A 27,984-nucleotide genomic window follows, 5' to 3' on the forward strand; every position below is an offset into this window, starting at 1 on the left:
TGCTACTCTGAACCCTATAGTTCAAGTTGCCCGACACATCCGTTCTGGGCACTGAATGAGGTAGGAGCCCTGAGGGGAAAAATGGTATGTGACAGTGTAAATTAAAATTGTACCACAATGTATTTGCACAAGTGGCCAGGATTAAGGTTATTTGGGCAAAATCAAGCTCCAGTTCTGGATCAGTTTGAGAGCCCAGCTCAGCCCAAGTCTGGGGGTGGGTGGCGATAGGTCTCCTGAGTCAGTTTAGGGCCTGAGCCATGTAGCTTTCTCCCAGCCTCTCCCACCTGAGGAAAAAGGGGCTCCTTGAGGGATTTTCCTCTCTCCTCCCATGTTGACAAGAGACAGAGAGCTTGGCAGCTTTGCAGCTGGGGATGCACCAGTTAAATAGGAGATGATGCGGGCTTCTTCTCCTCTGCCTAGGACTTGCTAGAGGATCACCACCAGTCAGCTTAGGGGTGGCTCCCACAGTCAGCTGACCCAACAGATGTGCAGATGGATGGTGCTGAGAAGCCAAATACCCCCATGTGTTGTGGGAGTGGCCATGGATGCCGTTCACTGGGAACAGCCCTGGTCAGGGCATTGTTCCTCTGCCGGGTGGTCTCTCTGATGCACATTCAGGCTGGTTTTCTTGCGGAACCCCTTCCCACACTCCGGACACGTGTAGGGCGTCTCGCTGGTGTGGGTTCTCCGGTGTGCAATAAGTGGGGAGCGCGCATAAAAGCCCTTTCCACACTCAGGACACTTGTAGGGCCTCTCTCCTGTGTGGATCCGCTGGTGGGCAAGCAGGGAGGAGCTCTGACTGAAGCCCTTCCTGCACTTGGGGCATTTGTAGGGCCGCTCCCCTGTGTGGTTCCTCTGGTGTTTGATGAGGGCAGAGCTGTTTGTGTAGCTCTTCCCGCACTCGGCACAGTGGTAGGGCCTCTCGCCCATGTGCAGCCGCTGGTGGGCGGTGAAGTCTGAGCTTTGTGTGAAGCCCTTCCCGCACTGGGAGCACTGGTAGGGCCGCTCCCCCGTGTGCACTCTCTGGTGTGTGGCCAGGTTGGAGCTCTGGCTGAAGCCCTTCCCGCACTGGGGGCATTCGTAGGGCTTCTCTCCCGTGTGGAACCTCTGGTGGATGATGAGGTGGGAGCTCCGGCTGAAGCCTTTCCCGCATTCGGGGCATTGGTAGGGCTTCTCTCCCGTGTGGGTTCTCTGGTGGGTGATGAGCTGCGAGCTCTGGATGAAGCTCTTCCCACAGCTGAGGCACTGGTAGGGTTTCTCCCCAGTGTGGATGTGCCGGTGCTTAGCCAGGGTGGAGCTGACAGTGAAGCCTTTCCCGCACAAAGGACACCTGTAGGGCTTCTTGCCCGAGTGGATCCTCTGATGTCTAGTAAGACCTAAGCGCCCACGGAAGCTTTTCCTACAGTCGGGACATGTGTTCTTTCCCTCTCCTGGGTGGGGTCTCTCCGGGATTGTGAGGTCATTGAGGTCACCTCCCCCAAGTCGGATGGATTTCCCCAGTCTCTTTGCTGGAGGGTTTCGTTGCTCACTTTTGGACCTACCTGGACTCTCAGAAGCTTTGCCCTGCTCAAGAGAGCAGAAATTTCCCTTCTCTTTGGATCTTCCAAGTAACGTACCGTGAAGTTCCACTTGCTCAGGATCTCCCTGCTGAGGACTCTCCTTCTTATCCTCACTCACTGTCCCCTGACCTGCTGGAATAGAGAGAGTAAGCCAGAAGTGAGTTGCTCCCAGGATGCCTCAGACAGGGCAGGGAGGTTGCAAACCAAAATAACTGTTTGGGACATTGAGGAATCTGGAGCAAAATCCCCCCAGCCATTCCTCCGAGGGGAATGAGGAGGGACTGGTTCTACCACCTCGTGCCATCCAAACTCTGTGGAGGACAGGTGGCCACAAGAGGGAATTACCAGAAGGTGGCAGTCAGGATTACTGGAAAATCACAAGGATACGGCACCTGCCAATACAATCCTAGCTTTCTACTCCCTCACCTCAGATTCCTGACATCAGTCTCCCATGTTCCCTACCTGTACAGGTGCTTCTTCGGTTCTCCCTTTCCAGGACCGAAGGCTCTTCCCCTAGTTCCATCTGAGAGATCACATCGGTAATTAGACACGGTGCTGGGCTGGGCAGGGCAGGGAGAAAACACATCAGGGTAAATTACATGATTGTGGAATCTCTCACAAAAATCTCCCAAGATATTATACAACAGTAGAACTCCTGAGCTTGCTCTCAGTGCTCAGAGCCATAGGGGTCTGCATCAGCCAGCCGCTGAGCCCCTGGCTATGTCCAGTGCCTTTTCCCCTGAACCCCATCTGGCTCAGCTCTCCGCATACGCAGTATTGCCAACCTCCAGAAACCAAAAATCAGGAGGGGTTATTTATATCAAACCCTGTTTTTCCATCTGTCTTTTGACTTTTAACTCTCCTCGATTCCTCTGCCACTGGGGGTGTCAGAATTCCACGTGAAAAGGCAACCTTTAATGGACATAACCATGCAAGCAACTCCATTTACCATCTTCTCACCTCTATCATAGAGGAACTGCCATCCAATTTGTATTACCCAAGTCCCCCTGCTCCCTCCTCTACCTGGGTCCCAGCAGCACAATCCATCTCGCCATTCCCTGCCTCCCATTCCCCCAGGCCCGTCACTCTGTTCCAGGGCCATACAGGTCAGATCTGAATCCTCAGCCCTACAGCACTCACACAGAACGCTGCCCACATGCCCAGCCCAGAAGACTGTGGGTTTGCAGTGACTTTTTGAGTCAGTGTGACAACTCCTGCAGGGACCAAGATCCTAGACTCTCAATCAGTTTTTGAGAGTTTGAGATGGCAACACTGCCTTCCCCTGGCTGCAGGAAGGGGAGTGTTCTCTGCACCCCTTCAGCCTCCCTCCTGCCCCCCCCCATTCCCTCAACTGCCCTTCTGCCGCTCTCATTTTCCCTATCCCCTGTCACGGAGTCTCTACTGCTCCTCACAGTCCCTGTGTCTTGTCCAGCCCCTTCAACCTGTGGGCCTGGCTTCAATCCCACGGAAAACAGTGGGAGGTGGCAGCTAATTTTATGAAGGGTAGCCTCACATTCGAAGATGGCAGCCATCTTGCAGGCTTCAGCTGCACTGACAGTAAGGGGAGATGGGCATTTTGAATCAGGGAAAAGTCATGAGTTGGCACCTTTTGCCATGTTTTCATGAGACAGGAACCCCATCCCCCCAATCACTAGAGTTGTGATGAAATCACCAGAGTTGGCAATACTGGGTATGTCTTTACTCCAATCAGGTGTGTAACGGCAGATCAGCTAGACGTAACTAGCCCGCGCTGCACGGCTGAAAGTAGCGGTGCAGGATGTGCTGACGTGGGTATTATGCTTATGCAGCCTACAGAGAGAGGCGGTGAGTCCGTGCTTGCATTGGTTGCAATTTACTTACCAGCTCTGTGCTACGAACCCTCTGCCTTAATGTATTTGAAGAGACCATGAACTCATGTCCTTGCTGGAGACTACAGCTGGGTTTTCTATAGGAACCCTCTAAATCCTAAAAAGTGGAAATTGTAACAGGATTTGCTTCCTTTTTCTGCTTCTTAAGAATTCAGTACCGGTTTTCAACATAAGACAGTTTCACTCACTCACACACACACACGCAATTAGCAGTTTCAAATTTCTTTTCCCCCCATTTGTTTCTTTCTATTGAATAACACTCCAAAGACAAACCAGTACAGCACAGCAGTTACAATGAAGCCTAGCTGGATTAACATCACCAACGAGAGATGCATTATTTTTCTTTAAAATGAAGAATATAGCATAGAGCCTACACCCTAAAATATTTATATTTAAACCTCACAAAATAAGGGAGGTTGGGACTTTTGTCAAACAAAGATCATCTACTTTCATGCAGGCTCAGCCTAGGTATTACACTGACAACTAGATCAAACATTTAGCTGCCTGGAGAATAGGAGTAAGATCCTGACTCAGACACCAAGAAATCCCAGCCCGTCCAATTTGTTTGTAGCCAAGAAAACGGAGGGGGCTAGTGCCGATGGTAGAAATGGTACCACCGGCACTGAGTACACCTCCGTGGTTTGCGGTGCTGGGAGCAGTGTTGACCCCAAAGTCAGCATCGGTACCGAAGTATCTAACAGTGATGAAGAGGAGGGCGGTGACTGATGGCACAGTAACATTGGCAGCGCCAGCCACAGGATACTGAAGAAGTTCCCCGTGCCGAGGAGGGAGTCCCGTACCAGCCCCATTTCCACTGAATGTGGAAAGGAAACTCTGGGGTGTGGCGCTGACAGACCCATAGGTTCAGCAGCATGCCCAGTCAGCAGGGCTGTAAACGATGCAAGCCTCGCAAAGTCCTGGACCGAGTGGGAGGTCAGGACAGAAAGGCAGAGGAGGTCCACTGCTGCCCGATACAAAAACAGTCAGGGCCAGCATCGCCCTCATCGGCACCGGGGTCAATGGACACCCTGGGGCCAGAACCGGAGTCAATGGTAAGGGATCTCTGACCTCCCTGCGCAGTGCTGGGAAGCTGTTGACAAATCCTGCTCCATGCTGCACACTGGCACTCACGCTGTGCCAAGCCACGCTCCTTCTGGAGGAGGGAGACGAGTCCCCATGGGACCTGGAGCGGCCTCAGTTGGTCTCATGTGACCTTTTCCATGGCATACTTGATGGGGAATGACTCTTTGGGGAGGTGCCAGCCCCAGGACGGGAAGCAGCAGCACTTTCCGACCCCAAAGGCAACTTCCGAGCCAATGAGGACTCGTGCTGAAGCAGGCCGCATGGCCCGTTCAATGAGTCCGTTTGGGGAACGAGCTGCAAATCAAACACTGCTCCTGGCTGTAGGCCTCAGCTAGCACCGGTGTGGAGACCATCCTTCCCCTGCCCCAAACAATGTTTAACCCCTGGGGAGAGCGTCACCCAGGAACACTTAAACTCCAGCTAACACACTCTATACTAGGAGTATTAATGAACTATATGCAACTCGAGAAAAGTCACTGAATAGAGGACTCTGAGGATGAAAACCACACAGACCTCTGACTCCATTCATGGGCACTAAGAAGGAACTGTGGTGGGTCAGGCCCTCATGTAGCTGGGGGACGGGCCGCCCCTCTACAGATACTGCTTGGTAAAATTCTCTGGCTCCGGGCTCTAGGTGCGCACACACCTAATTGGAATACATAGCTGCATCTACTCAAGGAAGAGAAATTACTTATTTTCGTTCTTGGAATTAAAGACGTGAACATATAAATGCTGCAGACCAATAAGGTCCAACCAACCTGTAAAATTACAGGAAATTCTATTGAGATCCAACCCACAGATTCAGTCTACATTACCCCTGGCAGCTCCATCTTCTCCTTGCTGGGCTGGCCTGGATCTACAGGTGCTCAAATGGTTGCCAGTTTTCAATCCCTGATAGAACTCACTACTGATTGGTAAGGAGCTTTGAGCTTCTACCTAAAGACACATGCAGGGGACACATAAGGGGTCTGCCCTTAATGAAAACTTCCACACCAGCTTCCAAACAGCTCCTGAGCTGGTTAACAACTTCCTGCACTCCCTCTAGCGTGCTGAAATAGCAACCCCTTGTTTGCAGTCCCTTGAGCCTCTCTCAAGCCACCTTGTCTGGGAATGTTCCCTGTCAACACAGAGCAAGCAGAAACAGCAGCTGCAACTACAGGAATAAGACTTCTGTCTGAACCCTGGAAAAGACAGGAAAGTTATGGATGTGCAGCCCACACTGTTGCACTTTTTAGCCATGCTGGCAGTGGTAAAGCTAGAGTGTGTGTGTAACCCATACACCTTCCGAGTGTGGTGTTCTGTTTTATCTAGTGGCACTGAGACCCCCTTCGAGAGCAATTAATGAGTCTGCTCTAGAGCCTTAGCTAACAGCAAGTTGGCTTTTAGCTCATGTGGTAGAGGCCCATGCACTAAGCTCCAGAGATCCCCAGTTCGATCCCGCCCACTGATAACCAGGGTTTGTCAGCATGACGTCTGCTCTTACTGCAATCGTATCTCCGCCATCTGCAGATGGTGAATGTGGGAAACCTGTAAGACTGTTTTACCTCAGCGGAATCTGTCTGTACAGCTTCAAAAACAGCTACTGAACACGTCCACTAACTCCCACACCCGCCTCAGGGCCCTTCTAACTAAGGACCTGTCTACACTAGCACTTACGTCAGCAAAACTTTCATCGTTGGGAGTGTGAAAAAAGCCACTGCCCAAGCCACATAAGTTTTGCCGGCATAAGCACTTGTGTGCACAGCGCTATGTCAGCGAGAGAGGCTCTCCTGCCGTCATAGCTACCACCGCTTGTTATGTCGACGGGAGCACACTCTCCCATCAGAACAATGTGGCTACACAAGCTATCTTACAGCAGCACGGCTGTATCGGTACCATGCCGCTGTAAGTGTAGATATTATAGACGTTTTCGGCCCTGCTATCTTAGGCTTTTTCTACACTGGCCCTTTCATCGTTAAAACTTTTGTTGCTCAGGGATGTGAAAAAACACCCCCCGAATGACAAATGTTTTAACAATGAAAAGCACCTGTGTGGACAGTGCTTTGTTGGTGGGAGCCGAGCTCCTGTCAACGAAGCTACTGCCCTCATTTGGGGTGGTTTTATTTTGTGGCTGGGAGAGCTCTCCCAGCAGTGCGCAGTGTAGACATGGCCTTACCGGAGGTGTCTTTGAAGAGCCAGGGGTGCTTCTGCTCAGTGAGTTTTCCTGATCCTTTAGGGCTTGTCTTCGTTACAAATGTTACTGTAACCTACGTGCTTACACTGCAGAAAGGCAGTGGGGCAGGGACATGGAATTTAGCTGAATTCTTTGTCTCTGCACACTCTCATTTTTCCCCTGCATGACATCCCTGGAGTGAGTCCTCTAATGAGGGGTCAGAAAGCTCTGCTGTCTACATGGCCACCACCTTGGAGTCACAGGCCCCTGAGACATCCAGCATCCCCCACTCAGTGGCTGCTCAGCATTGAACCCACCAGCTCAGCCCTGGCCAGGCTGCAAAACACCCACTGGCCCACAAAGACCAGGGAATATTCCAGTATTGCCAACGCTTCTGATTTAATCACGTGTCTCACAATAGATGGTTTCAGAGTAGCGGCCTTGTTAGTCTATATCCACAAAAAGAAAAGGAGGACTTGTGGCACCTTAGAGACTAACAAATTTGAGCATAAGCTTTCGTGAGCTACAGCTCACTTCATCGGATGCATGCAGTGGAAAATACAGTGGGGAGATTTTATATAAACAGAGAACATGAAACAATGGGTGTTACCATACACACTGTAATGAGAGTGATCAGGTAAAGTGAGCTATTACCAGCAGGAGAGAAAAAAAAACTTTTGTAGAGATAATCCAGGTAGGCCATTTCCAGCACTTGACAAGAACATGTGAGGAACAATAGGGGCGGAAGAATCAACATGGAGAAATAGTTTTACTTTGTGTAATGACCCATCCACTCCCAGTCTCTATTCAAGCCTAAGTTAATGGTGTCCAGTTTGCAAATTAATTCCAATTCAGCAGTCTCTCGCTGGAGTCTGTTTTTGAAGGTTTTTTGTTGAAGAATAGCCACCCTCAGGTCTGTAATCGAGTGACCAAAGAGATTGACGTGTTCTCCGATTGGTTTTTGAATGTTATAATTCTTGACATCTGATTTGTGTCCATTTATTCTTTTATGTAGAGACTGTCCAGTTTGGCCAATGTACATGGCAGAGGGGCATTGCTGGCACATGATGGCATATATCACACTGGTAGATGTGCAGGTGAACGAGCCTCTGATAGTGTGGCTGATGTGATTAGTCCCTATGATGGTGTCCCCTGAATAGATATGTGGACAGAGTTGGCAACGGGCTTTGTTGCAAGGATAGGTTCCTGGGTTAGTGGTTCTGTTGTGCGGTACGTGGTTGCTGGTGAGTATTTGCTTCAGATTGGGGGGCTGTCTGTAAGCAAGGACTGGCCTGTCTCCCAAGATCTGTGAGAGTGATGGGTCATCCTTCAGGATAGGTTGTAGATCCTTGATGATGCTTTGAGCAGGGGGTTGGACTAGATGACCTTCTGGGGTCCCTTCCAACCCTGATATTCTATGATTCTATGATTCTATGCGTTGGAGAGGTTTTAGTTGGGGGCTGAAGGTGATGGCTAGTGGCGTTCTGTTGTTTTCTTTGTTGGGCCTGTCCTGTAGTAGGTGACTTCTGGGTACTCTTCTGGCTCTGTCAATCTGTTTCCTCACTTCAGCAGGTGGGTATTGTAGTTGTAAGAACGCTGGATAGAGATCTTGTAGGTGTTTGTCTCTGTCTGGGGGTTGGAGCAAATGCGATTATATCGTAGAGCTTGGCTGTAGACAATGGATCGTGTGGTGTGATCTGGATGAAAGCTGGAGGCATGTAGATAAGAATAGCGGTCAGTAGGTTTCCGGTATAGGGTGGTGTTTATGTGATCATCGCTTATTAGCACCGTAGTGTCCAGGAAGTGGATCTCTTGTGTGGACTGGTCCAGGCTGAGGTTGATGGTGGGATGGAAATTGTTGAAATCATGGTGGAATTCCTCAAGGGCTTCTTTTCCATGGGTCCAGATGATGAAGATGTCATCAATGTAGTGCAAGTAGAGTAGGGGCATTAGGGGACGAGAGCTGAGGAAGCGTTGTTCTAAGTCAGCCATAAAAATGTTGGCATACTGTGGGGCCATGCGGGTACCCATCGCAGTGCCGCTGATTTGAAGGTATACATTGTCCCCAAATGTGAAATAGTTATGGGTGAGGACTAAGTCACAAAGTTCAGCCACCAGGTTAGCCGTGACATTATCGGGGATACTGTTCCTGACGGCTTGTAGTCCATCTTTGTGTGGAATGTCGGTGTAGAGGGCTTCTGCATCCATAGTGGCTAGGATGATGTTTTCAGGAAGATCACTGATGGATTGTAGTTTCCTCAGGAAGTCAGTGGTGTCTCGAAGATAGCTGGGAGTGCTGGTAGCATAGGGCCTGAGGAGAGAGTCCACATAGCCAGACAATCCTGCTGTCAGGGTGCCAATGCCTGAGATGATGGGGCGTCCAGGATTTCCAGGTTTATAGATCTTGGGTAGCAAATAGAATACCCCAGGTCGGGGTTCTAGGGGTGTGTCTGTGCGGATTTGTTCTTGTGCTTTTTCAGGGAGTTTCTTGAGCAGATGGTGTAGTTTCTTTTGGTAACCCTCAGTGGGATCAGAGGGTAATGGCTTGTAGAAAGTGGTGTTGGAGAGCTGCCTAGCAGCCTCTTGTTCATATTCCAACCTATTCATGATGACAACAGCACCTCCTTTGTCAGCCTTTTTGATTACGATGTCAGAGTTGTTTCTGAGGCTGTGGATGGCATTGTGTTCTGCATGGCTGAGGTTATGGGGCAAGTGATGCTGCTTTTTCACAATTTCAGCCCTTGCATGTCGGCAGAAGCACTCTATTTAGGAATCTGGTCTGTTGTTTCGATCTTCAGGAGGAGTCCACCCAGAATCCTTCTTTTTGTAGCATTGGTAGGAAGGTCTCTGTGGATTAGTATGCTGTTCAGAGGTGTGTTGGAAATATTCCTTGAGTCGGAAATGTCGAAAATAGGATTCTAGGTCACCACAGAACTGTATCATGTTCGTGGGGGTGGAGGAGCAGACGGAGAGGCCCCAAGATAGGACAGATTCTTCTGCTGGGCTAAGAGTATAGCTGGATAGACCAACCCAGGAACCTATCCTTGCAACAAAGCATGCTGCCAATTGTGTCCACATATCTATTCAGGGGATACCATCATAGGGCCTAATCACATCAGCCACACTATCAGAGGCTCGTTCACCTGCGCATCTACCAATGTGATATATGCCATCATGTGCCAGCAATGCCCCTCTGCCATGTACATTGGCCAATCCGCACAGTCTCTATGTAAAAGAATAAATGGACAGGCTCAGGGCCCAAAATGCTGAAAACTCCTCTCTTGCCCTTTTCGCGGGCACAGCCAGGTCTCGCTCTGGGTCGTCCCATGGAACGGCCGCCCGGGAGCCGGCTCATAGGCCACTTGGGAGGAGTTGTTGGTGGACTTGTCCTGGAGGAGGGAGGAGCTGTAAATACACGGGGTCCCACTTTCCAGAGTCAACATTGCTGGTGCTGCTTCTGGTGCTGACAGTAATTTGCCTCAATGTCTAGGGGACAGCAGCAGGGCTGGGGGGGGGGGGTCCTAGAATTCGGAGCATCCTGGAAGCTGGGTCTAAAACAGGGCTACAGAACTGTCACCATCACCAAAGGGCATAACATGCACTATGGGAGAACAGCACAAATGTGACAGTCGGGTCGTCATGATGGTCACTGCAGCAGGGGAACTGAGCAGCAGATTCTTGAGTTAGGTGCCAGTGACCTTCGAAAAAGAGGTTGTGTATCCAACCGAGGGCCCTGTCACAGAAGAATGAGGAGATGCTGAGCTCACACGATGAGGGCTTGTTTTCCCTCATTCATTAAAAGCTGTGAGGTCCATGAAGTGCCCAGGCTGGCATTAGCCCAGGTTTTTTCCTGCTCTATAGGATTTCTGGTGCATTAAGGCCTATCATCCCCAGAACCCACCCACCTCTGATGAGGGTACAAAAGCACCTACTGCCTTTTGGTGCAATAGACTGTCACCTCTGATGCAGTGAGCTGTAGCACACGAAACCTTATGCTTAAATAAATTTGTTAGTCTCTAAGGTGCCACAAATATTCCACTTCCTTTATGGTCACTGGTATCTGAAAAAAGAAGCATCTCCCCCTCAATACCTTTTGCCCTTGAAACAATCCCACTACTGATCCTGAGAAGCCTCTTCATATTTCTCATTGCCTATCTATATTCTGCCCTTCAGCAGGCTCCTCTCCCGAGTTTGCTTTCTAATCCAAACCCCAGTGAAATTCTTTTGCTGAAGGACCCTAGCTTCAACCTTAGCTCCATTTAGACATTGTCATGAATAGCTACAGCATGCACTGAGATCCCTGCATGGGAGATGCTAGAGAAGAGCAAAGTGTTGTGCTCCTGTGAAAAGTCCCTTGGATTTTAATAGCCATTCAGGGCCTCACATGGCAACAAGGGAGGAGGGGCACATATAACCCGGGCCATAAAATCATAACACTCACTGAGATTTATCTGAGGACAAAGTCTCAGAAGAACCTATTATGAGAAGCTGTTCTGGAACCAAAGCTCTGTGGGTCACATTTTTACCATTGCATGATAAAACTGGTGAAGTCCAGGGACTTCTCCAAACTCACAACATCCACTCCCAGAGACAGGGGAGAGAGGAAGGTTTATGACAGCCCTGAACCAAAAATTACTCATCTGAGAAAAAATAGGTATGAAGGGAGCAAAGACAGGGATGTTGGGAAGTTGGCATCCTTTGGGTGCCTTAGCTGTGAGTTCCCAACCTTCCTAATGTTTGTTTCTTTTAATTGCAATCTGAAGTCTGAATTTTCTGCCTCTCTAGTGAGTGCTATTTTGATAACTGCGATATAACAACACAGTGGTATGAATTCTCAGCCTTAACTCCAGCTTAGTTTTTGTCTGTGAATTCTTACTAGTGTTTAATCCTTTCCTTTTATCTAACGGCGCATCAGTCTCTCTCTCTCTCTCTCTCTCTCTCCAGTTGCTTGCACGATTCCTTCAGCTTTGATTTTATTGCCTGCCATGGCAAGATCCACTCACTGCAGTGTTCTTGGTTAATTCCGAAATGAGATGTGCTGAGCTGCGTTCTGTGATCTAAGCTGTTTCTTGCTTTCCATAAAGAGTAATGTCAGCCAAATGTAGTCTTTATTTTGCAAAAGCACAAGTAAAAATGGGCCTTTCGCGGTGCAGGATGAGCTCTTGGAAAGACACCAATGTTTTATTTCACCAGCCCTGGTAGCCATGGACAGCAGTTGTTTTGGCACATGCGGCTGTTAGTAGCTGCCCTTTTCAATGCAAATAATGGGCCTTCTCCTGCCATTATTGCTGGTTCTACAAGTCCCAATCCTGATTTAGGCCCCAGTCCAGCAAAGCACGTAAGTGTGTGGGTGACTAAGTAGAACTTGCATGCATAAAGTTAAGTACGTGCTTTGATATGTTGCTAGAGCAAGGCTTTCCTCTGCCAGATGGAATTAGGGCCATGGAGCACGAAGAGTTGGCACTACTCCTGAAAGCCTGTCTCCAGTGAGTCCAACAAGACAGGTGTGAGCTGGGAATCGGCTAAAGATTTACAGCAAGGTTGGATCTATCATTGGCCAACAATGGGCCAGCATTGGTTGTTTAGATACATCTATAATGCCCCTTCACCACTTCTGCATAGCCTCAGAGGCCACTATATATTTCAGGGCCAGATTTTAAATCCCATATGACCTGCAAAAAACCCACTCTACCACCAGCAATACATCTCCTCCTCCCGCCTTGTGCCCTCTTTTGGTCTGTTTTGATGTATAAAGAGGGGTTTATTGGTTTTCTACATTCCCACGGTCTGGCCCTTCCCTAATTTTGCTGGGAAACCTGCTGGATGTTTCAGACCCTGGATCTCATGAGCTCCTTAATTGATGGGGTGTTTAATCTTTAACAAAGATTCCTTTATCCAAAATGTTCATTCATCACTAGAGTTAAATTGTGTGTTAAAAACAAAAAAGAAAGCGTTTAAACAGTTTGACTAAAAAGCCTTTCTCCTCTCAACTGCTCTCCTCTTGCCTTGTGTGATATCACGTCTGAAGCATTTAGTCACTGTCTTTCACTTTTTTGCAAAGGAAAGCTACAAGGTGGTCTTATTAGCAATGGTTTGCACACCTCTGCAGACTTCATAGCTTTGCAGTCAGAAATGAAATTGTTCTCATAACAGCTCTGTAATGCAGCCACAGGCCTCCCCCGCTAGACTTGCACAAGCTGTACACTGACACAAAGGAAGGCACTGTTAGTTTCAGCTGTCCAGTCCAGTATATGGAACAACGTCAACCACATTGTGAGGTTTAATTATAGCCTGTGTTTAATATTAACTAATGCCGGGGCACTGCAACCTGCTTCTCCAAACTTTATTACAGCTCAGACCTAATTGGCTCCTTCCAGCAGGACTAAACCCACTGAGACATTTTGAAACCCTCCCAGTACCAGAATCTCTGAAAGAGCAGATTCAGAAGCTAGAAAGAGCAGAATCAGAAGCTCATTTTGGCGTGTTCCCTAGGACAGTATATTCCCTTAGTTACTAGGCAGTGGAAAGCAACTGGTTTTTCCCTCTCTCTTTCTCACCTTATTTAAAGGAAAGTAAATCTCCCCAGAGATGATGCAGTAAATGGACCTAGACGAGTCTGGGAACTTTAACAAAAGAAGCCACGCAAGCAAAATATAATCCTCTCCCTTTAAGAGCTTTCAGATCTATACACCACAGGGAAAAGTGGCAGGAACTCCATGAAGTCCACTAGGTGGTTCGTAACTAGGGGTACGTGGTGTTGAAACGGATCTTTTAACGACTCACTGCTGGGCAGGTGTTTACCGATACCAGTGAGAATTCGGAAACCAATATGCTTAATGCACAGTCATTTATTTGAGAGAGAATCATACAAGCAGTTACGGTTACATGGTATACATTCTTTTCCATAAGCCTTAGTTCCCCAAGCATAAACCCTCAGGAACTATATTGGCCTTGCACAGTATCCTGATTGGCCAACAAAGCAGGTATAACTACCAGCTCTAGATGGAGACTTCTTTTCTTTCCCCTCTCAGGCACTTGGTCTGTCCCTCGAAGCAGGACCTTGGTTACCCTGACGACTTCTGGTTCTAAGATCTTGAAAAGGTCCCTCAAGGCGGGATTTTGGTTACCCCGATGACTTCTATCTCACAGTCTCGAACCTCTTCGGATATTAATTGGGGACTTAATCTGACTCACTTACTTTGCTTAGCACTTATATACCTTTTATATATACCTCTCCAAGGAGTCACATGTTCCAGAATTATGCCTCATAGGTGTTTATTACTGGTTTACTTCATAATTTTGGAAGGGATTGCAAAGCAGACACACAGACCAAAGCTCAGCCATAGTTTACTCTCTCATAAATCATTCACTTAAGCTCTTAGAATGACCCTTTTTGGATAACCTCACACTGACCCATGTCAGCCATGTCACCAGGCTCACTGATTGCATGATCTTATGTGTTCTTTACTTTGTGAGCGGGTTTGCTGCTGAAATATTCCCGAATTCGGGGTTAAAAAACACATGCTCATCGAGCCATTGTTAACCACTCCAGTGCAGTTTCAGCACTTCCAGTAGTATTCCACTCCATTTATCAAATGCTAAGAGTCCTGCTCCCAGAATCCTCTAGCAAGTTCAGACATAACAAGCCACACCGAACTCATGCTTGCCACATTCATATACATCAGTCACAGCAATTCCATAATGATTTGGCAGTCTGAACATGTGTGCCCATGGGGGTACGCAGAGGTCTCCCAGGGGTACCTCAACTCAGCTAGATATTTGCCTAGTTTTACAACAGGTTACAGAAAAAGCACTAACAGTCTAAGCACTAACATGAAGGTACAGTCAGTACAAATGAAAATGTCATACAATGACTTGTTTAACTGTTCTGTATACTATACACTGAAATGTAAGTAAAATATTTATATTCCAATGGATTTATTTTATAATTACATGAGAAAGGAAGCCATTTGTCAGTAACAATGTGCTGTGACACTTTTGTATTGTTATGTCTGATTTTGTAAGCAAGCAGTTTTAAAATGAGGTGAAACTTGGGGGTACACAAGACAAATCAGACTCCTGAAAGGGGTACAGTTATCTGGAAAGGTTGAGAGCCACTACATGCAGCAGATGCTCTGACCTACAGTGATGGGCAGCAGTGTAAAACTCAGATAGATGGATATTTAGTTACCTAGATAGCTTTTATTGCTCCTTCCTTCTTCTTCTGCCCCTTTAAGTTTCTCTGGCTGGGACACTTGGTCACTGTCCCATTCCTGGAAGCAGTCTCTTTCCCTGAGCTGGATCAGCTCCTGCAAGTGCTATAGGGAGAAAGAGCCTGTGTCAGTAACAGCAGCAGCTCTGGGACTTGGTAAGGAGGGGGCTTGTGCAATCACGTCCTTTCCCTCTCTCAATTACCTGGAGTCTGTGGCTTGGGTGAATGTCCGTAGAGCCCACGGGGCTTCTCTAGGGGCTAGATCAGGCCTGAAGATGGTGAATGTTGCAGCCCGAGCTGGTATGGGGGACACAGGAAGGGGATGGAGTAGCTGATGGTGTCTGTAGCTCTACGCTGGGAGAAGGGGAGGGGAGGCAGGAAGTGGATGATAAGGAACACAAGGGTCAGGGACTGGACAGCTCCTGGGTTTAATTTCCAGGCTGCAGCACAGCCACAGCTGAGACAATAACCTGCTCTCCCAGGGGAAGGGAAGACACAGGAATACGAGGGACTGAAAGGGGCAGGCGTGAATGTCCAGGTGCTCATCTTGCCCTGATAGGCTGCAGAATAGCGTCCACGTTTCACTCCCCATTACCCTCCTCTGATGAAGATGGGAAATGACCACAGGGGAGACGCTCAGGTAGGGGATTTCTGGGGACGGGTGTGTCCTGCAGAGGGGAGGGGATGTAAATACACTGTGGGGCTGAAGCTGTCTGTTAAACCTGCTGGGAGGAGAGACTTGCCAAGTCACTCACTTGGTGAGACAGCCACATGCTGGCCCCACCCATCACTCCTCCCTGCTCAAATGCCATTCAGACAGTGGTGATCAAGGCTATCCTGAAACTTCTGCTTTCCGCTTCTAAGAGTACTAAGCAAGCAGCTGAGCCCCACTTCTAGCCTGGCCCCACTCTGCCTCTCCTGACAGCATGGCAGGACAAGCATTAGGGAGGTAAGACAGACTGTGGGGAGGCCACCAGCACCCCTGCACATTCACATTGGTGGCCCTCAGCAGCAGCTAATCCCATTCTAGGAGGGGATTGCCAAGGCTGGGAGGTTATAGAAAAGAGGGGCCTGGTGGGTGGGATACAACGTATGAGCTGAACAAATTGGGAAAGGGGTCATGGCGGGACAGGGAGAGTACCCCAAGGACAGGGATAGGTGAGGTGTTAAGAGAAAGGAGGAAAATGGAGATGGAAGAGACTGGCACGGAGAGAGAAAACAGATGGCGAAATAGAGGGAGATGGAGAAATGGGACTGGGAGGCAAGGCACATCTTTCTGTCTGTAAAAATGAGCCGATACTGACCTCAGCTCCTGGGCAGGATGGTGCTGGAGAGAGAAGCTGAATCAGAATGGGTTTTCCTTGCTCATGCACCTGAACAATATGCCTGGAGGAGCAGTGGGGCCTGGAAGAGCAGTGGGGGTGGCTTATTGGAACCTGACCTTTTAGGATCAGACACCTTGGGAGGGGAAATCCACAAAACTGAAGAATCTAATGCCCTGAAATGCCCGAGGCTTCTAGCCTGGGATTTAGCACCGCTGTGACTGACAGGGACCTCTGGGAATTGTTTCCCACCCCCCAGATGTAAATAATAGTCTGGGCAATCCCAAGAAGTGAGAGCGAGAACCTCTCAGCCCTGCTGAGGCCCAAGCCTGGGCCCTACAACACCTGCAAGAAGTGAGGCAGAGAAAGAGAAACAGAGGGCGCTCAGGACAAAGACAGATCTGTTCCTCTAGTGGTTCGCTGCAGCTGCAGCTTCCCAGTACTGGCAGCATTTACAGCTATAACAGGGAGAGGTCAGCAGATCTCTGAAGCCTGTGAAATATGGGAGAATGTAGAGGAAGTGCTGGCCTGGGGCTTCTCAGGATCAGTAGTGGGATTGTTTCAAGGGCAAAAGGTATTGAGGGGGAGATGCTTCTTTTTTCAGGTACCAGTGACCATAAAGGAAGTGGAATATTTGTGGCACCTTAGAGACTAACAAATTTATTTAAGCATAAGCTTTCGTGAGCTACAGCTCACTGCATCAGAGGTGACAGTCTATTGCACCAAAGGGCAGTAGGTACTTTTGTACCCTCATCAGAGGGTCTTCTACAGGGATGTCGTGCAGGAGAATTACAAGACTCTGATCTCCCTGGGTAAGGGCTTGTTCTCCTTCACTTATGAGAAGGCTGCACTCTCTATGAAGGACATAGGTCAGTTTCTGGACAGGGATCTTCCCAAGTCCCTTAGAATTCTGGGCAATCAGCACAAAACTGTGCGAGAGAGAGAATGCCACAGTCCCACCTCTTCCTAGGGAAAAAAAGCTGCAGAAACACAATGGCAGTGCTAATTTCCCCTGAGCCAGAGCTTGCACTGAGGGAAGAGATATTATATTTATTTGTCCAGAGTCATTTATGTACATTAATCACTGTATTTCTCCACTTCATCCTCTGAGTGTGTTCTGGACACTCTGAAGGTTTAGTAATGGGCAAGTGGCTTAATGTTTGCAGCTCAGCTGAATCACTGAGTCCTGCAACGGGTGGAGACTCAGTCTGAATCTCTCTCGGTCACATCTCACACCAGAACACTGCCTTTCCCAAGAGACTCAGCAAACTCTTTCCCATCCATTTAGATAATACAAGCACCAGTAAAGAAAGACACTGGGTTTAAAAATCACAGAACAGTCTTTGTAACCAACCTGGAACTCCCATTTTGCTTTCCGTGACCAGGATTTCCGACACCTAAACCTGGCAAGATCTCCTGCACAGAACAAGGAGAAAAGCCATGGGTCCCTGGAATCAGGGGAAAGTAAGATACCAGTGATACCTGTACAGGTGAGGAGGAAATTCAAGTCAGAAACCATTACTAAGTGAAAAAAAGAGCTGAAGTCCCAACCTAGCCATTGTGAGCTCTCACGTTTGTGCTTCATCAATTTCAATACTATAAACAGCTGTTCTCTCATGTCCCTCATAGATGTCCCGGAGATCTTTCCAGAAGCCAGTAAAACCTCCCTTCACTCGGCCTTTGTAGAGCTGAGGATATGGGATGTTGGCACTGCAATGCTCTCTCCTCTGGAGAAGGGATTTAAAAGAAATTGGCTCCTGAATTTCAATCTGAATTAAAACAGACAAAAATCATGATGAACCCTCTGCAGTTTCCTTTCTCCTGAACACAGAGAATGAGTGGTGTCTGTTTTTTTCTTTTTTCCAGCAGATGTTTGGATCGTGAATGAGAGTGCAGAGAACCTTCCAGCAGAAAGGACTTGAGCGAGGGGAACCAGATGGAACAATTTCAGGGAGATCTGAAGAGAATGTTTTCCAGAATCCTGATCAAGAAAGAGCCCATGAGAGTTGTAACTGCCCAGAAAGACAGTGGGTAAACCCTCCAAAACAGAAAGGATGAGGATGAGACCTCACAAATATCAAAGCACCACTGTCCATCAGAGAGCTGTCACCAAAGGCAGTCAATGAACACTAAGTGTTGTGAGAAAAGGTACAACAGGGGCTCAGGCCTCAATGGCTGCCAAAGAGCCCCGATGGGAAAGAAATCCTATCCATGTGCAGACTGTGAGAAGGTCTTCAGCTGGAGCTCAGCCCTGATCATCCACCAGAGAACCCACACGGGTGAGAGGCCCTACAAGTGCCCTGCCTGCGGGAGAGGCTTCAGCCAGAGCTCCAACCTGGTCAGACACCACCGCACCCACACCGGGGAGCGGCCCTACGAGTGCGGTGAGTGCGGGAAGAGCTTTGGCCTCAACTCCCACTTCCTCAAGCATCAGCGCACCCATGCCAAGCCCTACCCCTGTGGGGTCTGCCAGAGAGGCTTCTACAGCTCCTTGGCCTTGGGCAGGCACCAGAGAGCCCACGCACAGGAGCAGTGCTACACCTGTACAGACTGTGGGAAGAGATTTCGGGTGCACTCGGCACTAGCCCAGCACCGCAGGACGCACACAGGTGAGAGGCCCTTCCAGTGCTCCAATTGTGGGAAGGGCTTCAGCCAGAGCTCCAACCTACTCACGCATCAGCGGGTCCACACTGGGGAGCGGCCCTTCCACTGCACCGAGTGTGGGAAACGCTTTGCCGTCAGCTCCCACCTCCGCACTCACCAGAGGAACCATCGCGCGGAGCGGCCCTGCCAGTGCACTGACTGCGGAAAAGGCTTCACCAATCCTGCCAAGCTACTCGCCCACCAGAGATGCCACACAGGGGAGCGGCCCTTCCAGTGCCCCGAGTGCAGAAAGTGCTTCAGTGACAGCTCCCTCCTGGTGAAACACCAGCGTATCCACACTGGGGAGCGGCCCTTCCAGTGCCCCGAGTGTGGGAAGAGCTTCAACCGGAACCTGACCCTACTCAGACACCGGAGAGTGCATACCAGGGAGAGGCCCTATATCTGCCCTACCTGCGGGAAGGGCTTCAGCCAGAGCTCCCACCTCATCACTCACCAGAGAGTGCACACAGGGGAGCGGCCCTACAAATGCCCGATCTGCGGGAAGGCCTTCAGCCAGAACTCCAACCTGATACGGCACCAGAGGAACCACAAGCACCAGGACACACTGTAACCAGCTCATCAGCACTTGCCTCACACAAGTGAAACCTGCACAGGCACACTTTGTGGCAAAAGTTTCAAACAGAGCTCAGACCTTACAAGGAAACAGGGAAGCCACGTGGGGAAGGAAGCGACGGCTGTCAAACAAATCCAGTCCTACCATTTGAATAGTGCAGAGGAAGTGCTGGAAGCAGTGCACTGTAGGGAAGTGATTGCTTGGTGATATTTTTGGATGGAGTAGAAGGAGAAACAAGGTGACAAAAAGAGGGGGAAAAATCTGATAAATCTACAGGCATTTGAAAGGGATACATACCAAGGGCAAAGAGAACTTATTTAGGGTTGCACAACAGATGCAGCTAACAGCAGCAGGATGAAATTAAAAGGGGAAGCATTTGTTAAAAAAGTTCTTGACAGGACTATGTATTATTGAGCAGTTGGATATTATCCCCAGAAAGCAATGGTAGCTTCCTCATTTGGGACTTTTTAAAATTTGTTTTTCAGGTTAATATACTGTAGGGAGACAGGGAGATGGATCAGATGAATTAATGAGTCCTTTCTACCTCTCATGTCTCTGATTCTCTCAAAGGAGGGAAAAAAGGCAAAGTTGCTAAAAACTATGGTGGTAAAGGAAGGTGAATTTATTTTAATCTCCAGTCTATTGAATGACCCAACCTATCCTTAAAATATGTTATCTACTGATACTGGAGACACGATTCCTGCCACCCTTCTCTCCAGAACAATAGGGTAAGCCATCTTGTTTAGACAGTTTTACTAACCTATTTAATGCTGGTGTTTTTATACTAAAGTGATATCAGAGACCAGAACAGAATGCAAATAAGTTTCTCTACCTCTCCAAGAGGAGTAAGTATTTAAGGTTTCCCAATTTTAAGCCCAGATATGCAAATTAGACAGAACTTGTTGTAGAAAGGAAGGTGTCTGTGGCTTTAGTCCTCAGATGTTACAGTCCTTACCTTGCCGAGAGGAGCATTATCTATCAACAAAATCATAAGTTAATTGGAAAGGAGAAATAATTGGACAAAATTACAGCAAGATTATGTGGATTGTGAATGGTATAAAAAGGACTTTCCATACAAATTGCAGAAATTGAAAAAGAAACATTAACATAGGAGCAGTTTGGTTCACTGATACTATTTTGTAATTCTCTTCAGTTAGTTCTGTCTTTTCAAACGGTTCCACTGCTTTCTGCACTGTGATTTTACTATCTGAATTGTTGCTGTACATCTTAGCTCTTCCCCCCACTCCTCAAAGACAGACCAAGTATTTTTAGGACTAAGAACCCTCCCCTTTTACTAAAGCAGCCTAGACATGAAATTATCAGCACCCGTAGAAGGTTTCTTATTTATGCACATCAATATGTTTTTTCAAGCAGTGTCTTGTATTGGTATCCTGATAACAGCATTCTTACAAAAATGCATGGTTTTGTTCATCGTTAATGGTATGTGCACTCAGGAGAGAGCCAAAGGAAAGCTATGAATTTGTACGTTGATAGCAACAAAATTAATCTGGAAAGGATTAAATCCATACATCTGTTGGTCCCTCATTCTCCTAGGCTGGTATTTGCTGTTTGCTCCAATTTAAGTGTTCATTCCAGCAGCACAGTGTCCCCCACTGTAAACAGCCACTGAGACTGCTACAGATGTATGTCACTGGGCTTTCAGTTTGTAAACCATTCCAATCTCAGGCATGTTACTAGAATGTTTTAAGGCAATGGTTCCCAAACTTTAACAGCCTGCGAACCCCTTTCACTAAATTGTGAAATCTTGTGAACCCCCTCCTAAAAATGAATATTTCCAGGGATTTAAGTTTAAATTTCCTCCGCACTCCACGGGACTCCTGCTGCTAAACCCCGTTGACTGCCCTGGTCAACTGAGCTCCACTGAGCTCGGGCTGCAGGTCCCCGCTGACCGCCGGGGCTCAGCGTGTCAGCCCCAACTGCCCGGCCCCGCTCTCCCTGGGGCTTTGGCTGCCAGCCCTGCATGGAGCGCTGGGGTTCGGATGGCCGGCTCCCCCGATGATGGGCGCAGGCTGCCAGCCCCAATCGCCCGGCCCCGCTCTCCCTGGGGCTCGGCCTGCCAGCCCTGCAATTGGATCCCACCTGCTGCCTCGAATGTCTGGGGTCCTCTGGCAGCCATTAGTGAAATTTTTCTGGCGAACCCCCTGTAACGTTCTGCGAACACCCAGGGGTTTGCGAACCCCAGTTTGGGAACCACTGTTTTAAGGGAAACAAGGTCTTTTATTATTATTATTTAGCCATGTTCCTTTACAATGAAACACAAACTGCAATTTTTTTAGAGCCTGATGAGTGAATTAGAGGAGCATTGTGATGAATGAGACTGACCAAGCTTGTGTCACTTTGGACATCTGAATCCTACTTTGGTGGGAAACTGCTCTATTGTAAATAACCCCATTACTATTTTCTCAGCAAACGACTAAGATAAGGGGCTAGGATAAGGGCCATGTGTCAGGACTGACCCAATCTCTTCTAAACACACAAATGATTAGAGAAAGCAGGAAGGAGGTGAATCCGTTCCATGGGGAAGGTGGCACTTCATCAAAAAAGCTTTCCCACCTCCAACAGGGAAAACACTACCCTCCTAAAAAAAACCCCAATTCATTGCACCATTGGATGGATCTTGAAATTCATGAGTAATTAGAATCAGGTACTACAAGTTACTTCAGTATGGAAAGTTACTTTCATTTTTGGGAGGGAGGGAGGGAGGAGACATGAAAACAATTTTGTGCATTAGGCTGAAAAATACAGGGATTGGCATTATTTCTGTTAATCACATCTTTGAACTTGCTCTCTCCTAAGAGTTATATTTCAATCTACATGATTTGCCCAGCCTTACTTACATTAGTGTAACATTCAGGGCATAATAGAGCATACTTTCATTTTTCCACTCTGAAATACTCCTGGAACTTGTTTTTTTAATTTACAATTTCTGGGTCGATCCTGCATCCTGGGCTTCTGGTCACTGGGAGAAGACAGCTGACAGAGCAGGAAACTGAAAAAGCAAAAGGGGAAGATTAAAAAAGAAAAGGGGGGGGGGGGAAGATGTAAAATGGAAATAAATAAGCACAAAGGAGCAACATGGAGGGAATAAGATAGTCCTTAAAAAGTTTCTTTTGTCATCATCTTTGAATTCTGAATGGAAGTACACTACATTGCAAGAAAGAACGTAGCGTACCAATGACTTCTACATTTTGTAAGAGGAATACCACGACTAGCAGAGAAACATTATGTAGCTAGCTAAAACAATTTAAAAGTTTTAAAGGAAGCTAAACTACTAGTGATTTCCAATTTACTTTGGGCAGCAAATAGTTTAGGGTAAAATCAGAAGTGTCAGGATGGAAAAATAGACAGCCATTTATACTGGTTATTTTAATAGGCATATTGAAGTACAAAAAGATAAACTCTATTTGTATGGCACTGCTGCATGACACGACTGCAGATATATCCCAGTGAGTCTGGTCCCTCTCAAAGAACATTACAGTTCACAACAGAATGAATCTAAAGTCTGTAGCAAAAGTTTGCATTATAAGTTACGATGACAATAAACTCTGACTTATATCAGAAGTTCTATTTCTCTGTTTGAATACTGCAAGTGCACAATTCAGCTATATAAAAATATCAGGTCTGCGAAAGACTTTTTGTACCTCAGGTCATCCACTGTACAGTAAATTCTGAAGACAAGTCAAAGGATTCTTTCATCAGCTTTGTTAACTGTGAACGTGCTATTAAATTGAATTCAATTCCCCCACAGCATAATTCATCTGATTCAATTCTTTGATATATTTACAATGCATAAGTTTTCATTCCAACTGCAACAGTACATTTTTGGCCTAAAAACATGGAGTTGTGAGTATGCAACAGAGAACCAAAGACACATGCCTTTCTAAATATATCCTTAAAGTGCAAAATGTGCGTTTCCACACAACGGCATGAAAATATAGTTAGTCTGAAAAAGTCAATGCACTCAGTATAGAAAATAGGAACATTCATTTAAACATGCTCAAAGTATGGAAACCATTTCTTCCTTTTTTTCCCTGGCATAAGTGACTTTTTGTGTAATAATAAGTGATAAGTAAACATTTAAAGCAGGTTCTATAATGGTGTTGCTAAAATGATTTAAAACTTACAGGAATTTAGGATGAAGCACTAGTTTAAGAAGAGCTATGCTTTCATAAAGGCACCACATTTTCCCCTCGTTTTTGTTTACTTTAAAACTATGTTTAACGCTCCTCAGAATCTGTAGAATGTCATCTCAGTTCTGTTAAAGATGATCTCTTGGCCATATTTAACATGAAATACCATAATGACCGCAGTCAAATCAAGTTATTTCCAAGTTTTCCCAATGTAATAGGTTCAGTAACCAAAGACAGCAATACATTAATAGTATACTTGATTTGGCCAAAAAACGTCAGAGATTAGAATCTCTCTCCACCAACAAATTTTCTATTCTGAAAAGCTTAAATTAAAAAAAAAAAATTACTCTTTCAGCTTTGATACAAAATGATGTTTTGGAAGTTCAAAGTTGTTCAAATTAACCTGAATTACAGATTCGCCCCACTTGTCTTATTTATTTTTTGAAATGAAAAAAAGCTGATCTTCAACATCACACAGTAAGACATGCCACTCTTCAAACATATCTCACTCAAGACACCAAGCAGTGCTCGGATGCTGAGCAGAACTTTCCTTTTCCTTGGGAAAGTAAGAAAAAAGTCTCAGACACTATTTTCTAGATATTTACAGTGCTTTAGAAACAAATTGCACTTCACAGGTTAAAATTCCATTAATTTTTCCCTACCCAATTTCTGGTACCAGTGTAAGCAAGAAGTTGGACTCCAATTTGGGCAGGAATGTCACTTTCTTTAATCTTCACCCACGGGATCTCAATTTACATCTTGCATCCAAAGACTCACCCCTCCCCCCCCCCCTTTTTTTTTTAAAACAATCCCTATAAAATTGATCATTTTGGCTGAATGGTAATCCTTATGACTCTAGATTAGAATAGGCATCCTACCTATTTAAAACAAAATAGGTAAGGATGAACTCTGTGAAACTCTGTTATAACCGTGTAACATTTTGAACACAACACTGATTGTATGGAGCATTGGGAGACTTCTTGGAGAGATATCCGGTGTGACAAAGAAAAGTGTTTGCCTTGCACCTTTAGGATGCAGAATTCCACTTCAGAATGTTTTCTTGAACAACACTGGTGTGACACAGAGCTTTTATTTGATAGACATTAACTCAGCCACTCCCTCTCCCATTTGGGGTGGGGACACAGGGAACCACAACCAATTTTGATTTTAGTGATTATTTACTGCTCTCCATCTTGCTGCTGCTCTCTGTCATGCTGATGATGTTGTTGTTCTGGGCGGTCATCTTGGTGCTGCTGTTTCTGTTCCTGCCTTTTCTTTTCAGCCAGTGCTTTTGCCCTTGTAGTCATTGCTCTGGGCCTGATGTCACATCCCTCTTCATCCTGCTGATGCTTTTTACAATGTTTCTCAAATGTAGACATTTTGGCATAAGTCCGGTTGCAAACCATGCAATGATAGGGCCTCTCCCCACTGTGCGTTCTCATATGAAGCTGGAGATAAGAGGACCTAGAAAAAGTTCGGCTACAAACAGAACAGCGGTGAGGCTCACGGGCTTCATGTGTTTTTAGGTGCTGTTTGAGAGATGAGGCCTGTTTAAAGGCCTTACTGCATGTGGTACATTTGAAATTCCTCTCCCCAGACTCAAGGAGCTGATGCGACATGAGGTGAGCGGAGGAACGGAAGTTTTTCCCACACTTCTCACATTTGTAGGGCCTCTCACCAGTGTGAAGGCGGATGTGCAGGATCAGTCCTGCCTTCTGTGTGAAGGCCTTCTCACACTGGGTGCATTTGAAAGGCCTCTCCCCTGTGTGGACACGTCGGTGAGTCTTCAGGTGTGAGGCACGCCCAAAGTTCTTCCCACAGTCCTCACATTTGAAGGGCTTTTCCCCCGTATGGATTGCTTTGTGCCTCACAAGGTGCGAGGACTGTAGGAAGAGCTTCCCACACACATTGCACTTGTACTTCCTCTCACCCGTGTGCGAGCGCAGATGCAGGGCCAAGTGGGAGGAGGAGATGAATTTCTTGGCGCAGAGCGGGCAGGTGTGGGGTCGCTCGCCAGTGTGAATGCGTTTGTGCAGTACCAGGCCAGAGGACAGGGCAAAGGTCTTCCCACACATGGGACACTTGTAAGGCTTCTCTCCTGTGTGAACGCGCTGGTGCTTCACCAGAGCTGATGTCTGGGCAAAGGTCTTTCCACAGAGCTCGCAGTGATACGGTCGCTCCGCAGCGTGGGACATCTCATGAAGCTCCAGCTCTGTCAGCTGGGCAAAAGACCTGCCACATTCAGAGCATTTAAATGGTTTGCTAATGAGAACTGATTTGCTGGGTGGATTGTTTGTTGATAAGTTACTAGTCATGGAGCTATTAATAACAGAGCTACTGGGTACCATTGTTGGTAATGAGAAACTTTGAGAATTCATCATTGTATCAGCTTGGCATATAATGTAACGCAACGTAACGATGGGGGGAATGGTACTTAGTCACGGAGAATCATAACAATGGTCTCCTCAATTTAAAGAGGAACAAATTTCAGCATCAGGTACACAGATGAATAGTTAATACCTGAAAGGGGAAAAAAGATGACAGAATGACATTCACCCTCACAATGCAATTCCACAAAACAATTTGATGTAACGTGGGCCAATGCTAAGTGCTGTCATTGTCTCATGGTGTTTCTCTGCTTTCTGCTTGTGACCTACTGTGCCATGGTGTCTCAGTCTCGTGTGTTTGGGTATGGTCCTTGTTTTAAATTAAGATGCCTCTGGCGCTACCAAATCAAAAATGAGTCTGTGTAACATTTTCAAAAATACCTACGTGATTCAAGTAGCCTAAGCCTCATCCTGAATCGAGACATAGGCACTTTGGAGCTTTCCTCACCCCCTTGTTGTTACGTTTCAGTAGCTGCCCAGTGAGCACACGCAGGAGCAGAGGCTGTCTGGTCAGACACGCAGAGTTGATGATTAAGACTCAGATGAGGTCGCAGAATCCAGGACATTTCCCGCTTCAGCCTCAGGGCAGTGGGGCTGGGGCTGTCCGCCAGCCAGACCCCTCCCGCCCCCCGCCGCTGTGGGCGCCGAAGGGGGACCCTGGAGCTCCCAGCCGGAGTGGTGGGGGTGGGGGTGGGGGTGGACCCCCTCTCCCTCCCCAGGGCTCGGGCTCAGCCCCAGCCCCCTTGTGTCTCGGCTAATGTTTAGTGAAAGTCAGGGACGGGCCAGGGGCTTCCCTGAATTTGTGTTTATTGCCCTGGCCCGCCCCTGACTTTCACTAAACATTAGCCGAGACAAAGTCTTCGCCTGACTGGTGACAAGGAGCCTAGCGAGGAGCACCCTGGCGGGCCGGGGCCGCTACCCACCGCGGGACACGGGAGCGGTGGCGGGCGCTGCCGCTGAGAGCGGAGCAGGAGCCCCGGGCTCCCTGGACAGGAAACCGCGGGCTCCTCGCCCCCCGCCCCGAGCGGCGCGGCCCGGCCCGGCCCGGCGGCAGGAAAAGGCCGCCCCGCGCCCCGCGCCCCGCCCCGCCCCAGAACCGCTATTACCCGGCAGCGGCAGCTTCCCAGACTGGCTCCCTGCGAGCCGGAAACAGCGCCTCGCTGCAGCCCCACACCGCGCATGCGCTCCGAGGCGGTCGCTCTCCGGCCTCACACGGCGGGCGGGGGGTGGGCGGTGCAAGTCCCCAACCACCCCCGCCCCGGAAGTACCGAGCCCACCCTTGCCGGCCCGGACTGGAATTTGCGACACACGGGGGGGGGGGAGGGGGCGAAGCTGCAGGTTGTGCCCCGCCCCCTCCGAACCCGGCTGGGCACGTCCACCTATGGGACTGCTGCACGGCCCGGGGCACGGGAGGGCGGGGTTTCAGGCGCAGGCCGTTATTAGTCACCGTGTTTTCTACGGAAGCACGTAGGGGCCAAGACAGAGCGCAGGCTGCGCACGTGAGAATCCGCGAGGCCAGAAGCTCTGCGCCTGCGCGCAACGCTGCCCCCATCACCTAGGAAACCGCTCACTGCCGTACGCGCCGGCCCAGCTGCTGCCGTCCACTTGTTCGGGCCCCTCAATTCGCCCAGCCTCCCACGTCGCCCCGCAACCCCGCCCCCTCACTCCGCCACGTCATCCGCCCGCCCCCTCATAACCCCGCCCCCTCACCCCGCCACGTCACCTGCCCGCCCCCGCCCCTCATAACCCCGCCCCCTCACCCCACCACCCCTGCCCCTGCCTCACCACCCCATCACCCCGCCCCCTCACCCTCCCTCACCCCCCCGCCCCCTCATCCTCCCACCCCCTCCCCCTCACCTGCCCGCCCCCTCACCCCCGCTCCCGCCTTCTCATAACCCCGCCCCCTGACCCTGCCTCATCACCCCATCACCCCCACCCCCTCACCTGCCCGCCCCCTCACCCCACCACCCCCTCACCCTGCCTCACCCCCCCGCCCCCTCCCCCTCACCCCACCACCCCTGCCCCCCTGACCC

At 48.5% G+C, this 27,984-nt stretch overlaps 3 protein-coding genes across 6 annotated transcripts; 1 reads left to right on the forward strand and 2 right to left on the reverse strand.

The window, feature by feature from the left end:
- Positions 1 to 22,283, reverse strand: LOC119863168 (zinc finger protein 664-like). The gene is made up of 4 exons (XM_043505798.1): positions 22,272 to 22,283; positions 14,854 to 14,980; positions 2,022 to 2,114; positions 1 to 1,691 (listed from the first exon to the last, which is right to left on the reverse strand). The coding sequence occupies exons 3-4, from the start codon at positions 2,080 to 2,082 to the stop codon at positions 553 to 555; spliced, it is 1,200 nt and encodes a 399-aa protein (XP_043361733.1). The 5' UTR covers positions 2,083 to 2,114; positions 14,854 to 14,980; positions 22,272 to 22,283; the 3' UTR covers positions 1 to 552.
- LOC119863415 (zinc finger protein 239-like) lies at positions 15,225 to 19,647 on the forward strand. Of its 4 annotated transcripts, none has more exons than XM_038421849.2 (3): positions 15,242 to 15,514; positions 17,582 to 17,686; positions 18,066 to 19,647. In XM_038421849.2, the coding sequence occupies exon 3, from the start codon at positions 18,319 to 18,321 to the stop codon at positions 19,408 to 19,410; it is 1,092 nt and encodes a 363-aa protein (XP_038277777.1). In that variant the 5' UTR covers positions 15,242 to 15,514; positions 17,582 to 17,686; positions 18,066 to 18,318; the 3' UTR covers positions 19,411 to 19,647. The 4 variants fall into 4 exon arrangements, with proteins under 4 accessions (XP_038277776.1, XP_038277777.1, XP_038277775.1 ...); XM_043505796.1 differs by lacking the exon at positions 15,242 to 15,514 and adding an exon at positions 16,458 to 17,008; XM_038421848.2 differs by lacking the exon at positions 17,582 to 17,686 and having other exon boundaries at positions 15,225 to 15,514.
- On the reverse strand, positions 20,788 to 27,543 carry LOC122458220 (zinc finger protein 501-like). Its single transcript, XM_043505795.1, has 3 exons — positions 27,058 to 27,543; positions 24,747 to 26,084; positions 20,788 to 22,423 (listed from the first exon to the last, which is right to left on the reverse strand). Exons 2-3 carry the CDS (start codon positions 25,943 to 25,945, stop codon positions 22,285 to 22,287), a joined length of 1,338 nt encoding a protein of 445 aa, XP_043361730.1. The 5' UTR covers positions 25,946 to 26,084; positions 27,058 to 27,543; the 3' UTR covers positions 20,788 to 22,284.
- Between the last annotated feature and the right edge of the window lie 441 nt (positions 27,544 to 27,984).

Source organism: Dermochelys coriacea, chromosome 11 (genome assembly GCF_009764565.3).
Source record: "Dermochelys coriacea isolate rDerCor1 chromosome 11, rDerCor1.pri.v4, whole genome shotgun sequence".
Taxonomy (NCBI): domain Eukaryota; kingdom Metazoa; phylum Chordata; order Testudines; family Dermochelyidae; genus Dermochelys; species Dermochelys coriacea.